The sequence below is a fragment of the Molothrus aeneus genome, chromosome 29 (genome assembly GCF_037042795.1).
Source record: "Molothrus aeneus isolate 106 chromosome 29, BPBGC_Maene_1.0, whole genome shotgun sequence".
Taxonomy (NCBI): domain Eukaryota; kingdom Metazoa; phylum Chordata; class Aves; order Passeriformes; family Icteridae; genus Molothrus; species Molothrus aeneus.
The window spans coordinates 2096889-2102888 of record NC_089674.1 but is presented as its reverse complement, the minus strand read 5'-3'; the positions used below and the strand labels follow the sequence as shown (position 1 = coordinate 2102888).

General features: G+C 48.0%; 1 protein-coding gene across 3 annotated transcripts in view; it reads right to left on the bottom strand.

Moving 5' to 3' along the window:
• Window positions 1–362: 362 nt before the first annotated feature.
• The window catches only part of ZMAT4 (zinc finger matrin-type 4), a 51932-nt gene continuing 46294 nt past the window's right edge, over window positions 363–6000 (bottom strand). For all 3 annotated transcript variants that reach the window (XM_066567337.1, XM_066567336.1, XM_066567338.1), the window contains one exon: window positions 363–810. In XM_066567337.1, coding sequence (XP_066423434.1) covers window positions 795–810 — 16 coding nt within the window. In that variant the 3' untranslated portion in view covers window positions 363–794. The remainder of the gene's footprint in view (window positions 811–6000) is intronic.

The window sequence follows — 6000 nt, the reverse complement described above, 5'->3', positions numbered from 1 at the left end:
GGGAACGAGCTCCTGCAGGGCAGAGCTGGGTCAGGGCAGGGCTAAGCCCCTGTCCAGCCTTACCTGGGAGGGCCTGGCCAGCTCAGCCTGTGCCAAGGCTCTGGTGGCACCTGCAGCTCTCCGGTGGGCACGGCAGCGTCCGGCCTCGCAGCAAAGTCAATACAGCAAACGGCTTCTGCTGGGCCTGCAGGAATCCTACCAGCAGGAAAAAGAATTCACACTTTCTTTTCAGTGCTCTTTACTCATGGAACCCATTTGTTTCTTTAGAGACAAAGAGGGAAGGAAGGAAGGAACTCATCCATTACACAATCCCCACGGTTCACTGCTGCTGCTCTGTATGTGTTGACACAAACCATGCTGGAGAAGGTGAAGAAAGTGTGTTTATTTCTGATTGAAGACTGATTACATCACTATCATGGATAATGTAGTAGAATAATCTTATACTCTTGGGAGGAATCTAGGAATAAATATGAAAAAGTAAAATAGTTTGTTTCCACTGTCCCTGAAGATGACTGATGAGTAAGTGCTGTACTTACAGAATAGTTATCATACTCTAGACTCTGTGCTGAATAAATATTGTCTTGAAAGGGTAAAAAAATCCATCGAAATATTTTAACTCACCACAAAATTAAAAAAAAAAAATAATCCATGTACTTGTCCAAAGCAAAGGTTAGTTACATGTTAATTATTGAATCCACATAGGATCACTGTCCAAGAAAGCTTCCTCTCCTGCTGACCTGCTCCCCTCCACAGAAGCAGCATTAGTGCTTGTCCTCTTCTCCACTGATGAGCCACTATTGGTTCTTCAGGCTGCAAGAGAGAAAAGAAGCCCAAGTCACGCTCCATCCTGGTGTGTTTGATGAAAGAAAACCACCACAGCAAACTGGAAAAAGTCTCCTTTCTTTAGGTCTTAAATTTGAATTTAAGAGCCTCACAAATCCTGCCCAACTGGCCTCCTCCATGGCCCAGCAGAGCTCAGCTGATGAGGAATTCCTCATGGGAATTGGCATTGGCAAGCTCAGGTTTGTGCTTTGAGCAATTAACCCAGTGTTTGGGTTTTACATTAAAATGATTAATCTGTACACCCCAAACCACCACACAGAGCTATACAGGCTGTTCTGGGGCTTTCAAATTATGATCAAAACAGAAGATATCAGAGATATCTTCATTTTCACTTACATTAAAAGGGAAGGGAGACAAGTCAGATCTATAATGAGGGGAAGTATTACATTCCCTTTCTTCACAGGCAGTGTAATTATTCAGCTGCTCCCTGGAACTGAAACTATGACAAATTAAAATGCCTATCAATTCCATCTACCTTTTGTAACTATTCATCTTCTGGAGTTGTTAGTGCTCTAAAGTTCCTTTACCATAACCCACTATATACTGCAAAAAAGCACATGGAAATGCTACTATTTCCAAGTGTTACTGTTACTGCAGAACAAAATCACTTGGCTTGGGTGTGAAGTGCACAATACAACTCTAATTTACAGAAATTTACAGGAAATCTTCTGTCAGAGAACACCTTCATCTTGAGTGAGGATGTCTTGGGTTTCTGTGGTTGAGAAAGTCTTTTTTGTCCCAACCCCATGACCAAAGAAAAAGCCAAGAATCGTTGGTTTTGCTTTTCAAGGCTGTTTATTTTCTCTCATCTATCCCATTATTTCCCTGACCTGCTGAGATCTGTCCAGCAGGTCGGGCTGTGGCACAGTCCCTGCCCTTGGGGTGGTGTCGGCTTTTTATACTAAAAACTGCCTGTGCTTTATTTACAATAACTTCCCAATACCCATCACCTGTGTTAGACAGTCTGTCTCTGCTCTAAACCAATCCAAAAGTGTCACCAACACAGCAGAAGATGGAGGAGAAGAAGGAGAAGAAGGAGAAGAAGAAGACGAAGACGAAGACGACGAAGAAGAAGACGAAGAAGACGGAGGAGGAGGAGCACAGGACACACTCAGATTCCTCCATCTTGCCTCTTGAACCCCCATTCTAAATCCCCAAAATTCTACTTTTTCACCCTGTGACAAATTCACTGTCATTCCACTCAAACCCTTGTGCCTTGTAACTCCTCACACAAAGTTGGGAATTGTTTCCATGGGCTGAAATCCAAGGCACAGGTGTTTGTGACTCTGTGCCAAGGGCTCTGAGCCCCCTGCCAGGGTCTGGAGCCCTCCAGGGCAGCGAGAGCAATGTCCTGGGTTCTGACAAGGATGTGCAGAAGGAGCCCCAACCTGCTGGCACCAGGGACAGGGCTGGAAGCATCCAGGAGAAACAGAAACACCACTTGGCACAAAATCTGACCCAGGTGGAGCCGGGCCAGGCAGCCCCAGAGCTCCCCACGTGTTGGCTGTGCCAGACACACAGACCCTGGGACAAGCTTCAGCCACAACAGGCTGTCAGTGTTTGTTCACACCTTCTTAAATAGATGGGAAAAGCGATGCAAATGCAACCATGGGAAAGGGTGACATTTCTCCAGGCATGATATTAACAATATTTTGATTAGCTCATGCCTGAATAGCCAAGCAGCTTATGTTGATAAATACCCTGTTCCAATTAGACATCTGTGTTCTCAGCCTGAAAACAAAAAAAGGAAAGAAAAGAGGAAGGAGCCTGCCCAGGCCCAAGCCTGCTGCCTCTGCTCCTCAGAAGGACAGCAACCATCTGGGCTTCCCCAGGGTACAGCCCAAAGTCTGAGAGTTGGGCAGGAAAGGCTGCAGAGCCTCCCCCCCTACTGGACATGACCGCTCTTAACCCCTCAGAATTAATTTTGACCACTGAATTGGTTTAACACCAATGATGGCTGCAGGATTTGGTCCTCTCTCTGCAAAAATCCCACAATTAACCAGGAAGCCTGAGCCTGAAAGGGAAACCCTTCCATGTATTAGCATCTATGAAAGTGCAAATGAGCGATTATAAAAGCCTGGAATACATTTGTGAGCTCTGGATGTGGCAGAGAGGTCTGGCTGATCAAAGAGACAAAAATGAAGGCGAGAAGACAAAGTTCTTCTTTATGGAAGTGGGAATGGTTATCCCCACACAGCCAGACTGTTAATTACCAGGGCTGGATCTCAGCCCTCCGTGGCTGCCAGCCCGAGCAGAGGAGCCCAGAGCTCAGCTCTGACTCTGGCACGTGTGACAGACCCACAGCTGGCCCAGGGCTGACACCCACCCCAAACCTGAGTCTGGGCTCTCTGCCCTGCCAAAGGCACCTCTGCTCCCTGCACCCACACACCCACGGGTGTCACACACATCTTTCATGGAAAATCTTTCCTTAGGATTTCTCCTCCTGAGAAGCTGAGAGGCCTCAGGAACAAAATGTAAACAATGGTTATCTGCTGCTGTGGGATGCAACAGGTGCATCTGGGATTGGTCTCATGTGGTTGTTTCTAATTAATGGCCAATCACAGCCCAGCTGGCTCAGAGAGCCGAGCCACAAACCTTTGTTATCATTCTTCCTTTTCTATTCTTAGCCAGCCTTCTGATGAAATCCTTTCTTCTATTCTTTTAGTACAGTTTTAATGTAATATATATCATAAAATAATAAATCAGCCTTCTGAAACATGGAGTCAGATCCTCGTCTCTTCCCTCATCCAAGAACCCCTGTGAGCACCAGCACACCCCAACACTTGCCCTGTGCCCACAGCCAGCAGCATCACCCATGGGAGCCTGAGCTGAGCCCTGCACTCCCCACACATCCAGTGGGGCATTTAACCTTAATTTTCAAATTGAACTCAAGTACCTGGAGAAAAAAACCCAGGAGCTGGCAGATATATCTGCTTTGTGCCTGCACAGCTGGAGGGATAAGGACCAGCTCAGTATTAGCTCACTCTTCCTGCATCTTTTATTCAACACCAAAATACCAGCCAAGAAACCTCCAGCTTCCTTCCTAAGCCCTATTCCCCCCTCTTTTGGTCAAACAAATGCAGTTAAAAGCACTTGGGGTAGCACCTGAGGTTCCTATGAACTGTTAATTTCTCCTGGCCACACCACTCGAGGAAGAACAGCTCAGCTGCTGGGTACAAGCCTCAATTTGTGCTGCCCATGGAGCCCCAGCCCTCAAAATGTGCTGCCCATGGAGCCCCAGGATCCCCAACCTTCAAATTGTGCTGCCCAGGGAGCCCCAGCCCTCAAATTGTGCTGCCCATGGAGCCCCAGGACCCCCAGCCCTCCCCAGCTGGGGCAGTGCCAGGCTCCTGGTTAACACAGCTGCCAGCTCCTGGTGAGTGTGGTGGGTTATTTAAGGCAGCTCTAACTGGGGCTCTCAGCTCTGCAGAGCTCTCAGGAGCAGTAATAAATAACCACAATGCAGCTCATGCCTCATAAAAGTTGTGAACTCCTGAAGCAGCTTTCCAGGAAACTCATCTGCCTGGCATTTTTTTGGGGGGGGGGTATCAGCTTCCATCCTGCAATCACTGTTCCCTGTTTTGCCCTTTGTCCCAGAGCAAAATCCCTGTGTCCCTTCACCCCAGTCCTTCACTAACTGCCCCTTTCCCCAGGTTTGTTTAGTTTTTAACTGTGAATGAAGTAGGACAGCTACAGAAAATGTTTTGTTGCCTTGGCAACTGCAGTCCAGGGGCTTCAGCCTGAGTTAGGAGGCAGAGGACAGCCTTGACATTAAGCAGCAATAATGAGAGCAGCAGAAACCAGGGGGAACACTGGCTGAGGAGTGAGCAGGGGATGATCCTCACCTGCCCCAGCACAGAGCACACCTGGGAGCCACAGTGCTGCCATGGGACACCACAGCTCTGGGAACCCAGCAAAGGACCAGCTCTGCATTCCCAAAGTCCCTGTCTTTGTTTGGAAGAGGCAATTGCTTGGAAAAGCCAGTGAGACACAGATGCAGCCCAGAATCTGTTGTTTGTGCTGGACCAGGCACCCTTCTGCTGTGGGGGATTGGTGACACATCTTCCTGCACATCTCTGTCTCCCATCCATGAGGCTGCTCTGGTTTGAGATAAACTTCATCTGAGAACAGGCTGAGCCCAGGGCAGGTGTGTCATCTGCCACTCCTACTGCAGTCAAAGCACAAATAACTTCCCCAGGTGTTCATTCACAGCACTAGAAATTAAGATTTCTTAATCTCTGCTAATTGCAGGAGATTGCACAACAGAGCAGAAGGTGTGGGGGTAACCCAGAGGGCCAGGCACCCTTCTGGTGTGGGGGATTGGTGACACACCTTCCTCTGCACATCTCTGTCTCCCATCCATGAGGCTGCTCTGGTTTGAGATAAACTTCTTTATCCTTCACAGTAATACCAACAGCAACCACAGCAATAATCCCACAGACTTGGAAGGACTGGAAAGGGAAGGATAAATGACAGCTCTGGGCCAGGGCAGCACAGCACAGATGCTGCCATTCCAGGTTTCCAAGAGGAAGAGCTCTCAGCCCTGTTTTCCAGCAGTGGGAATTTCTTGCACTGGGTGTGGATCCCGAGCCTGTCCCAGCTGCTCCCACATGACCTGGCTGGGCAGGGATTCCCCAGCAGGGAGCTGTGCTGAAGAGCAGGAGATGGAGGCAGCCAAGCTCACAGGTTGTTCATGGAACAGCCCAAAACCACACCTGGCTCACTCACCTGGCCCAGCCCCCTGCTCCACAACACACCTGCACTGCCAGCTGTGCTGCATTTGGAAGGCATTCAAATAAATAAATAAATAGAATAAAGCTAATGTGAATAAATACCAGGAGCCTGAGAAGGTCTGACAGCAGCTGGGGAAGGGCTGGTTTTATCCTTTGCTGGCTTAAGCAAAATGAGCAGTCATTGCTAGTTCTGCTCATCCTGCTCAATTTTCTGAGTACCCTCAAAGGTACCTGAAGCACTTCAGGTATATCCCTTTATATTCCTCTCCTAATCTGGGCAGTTCCAAGTGATTCAGCCTGAAACAGTTCCCAAAGCTCACATATAAGTGCATTAAGAGCAATTAGTTCATTAATCTAGTCCCTGGTATCATGTTTCTCCATCACTTCATTTTAATAATTTGTAGTAATTGACAGAGCAGACTCC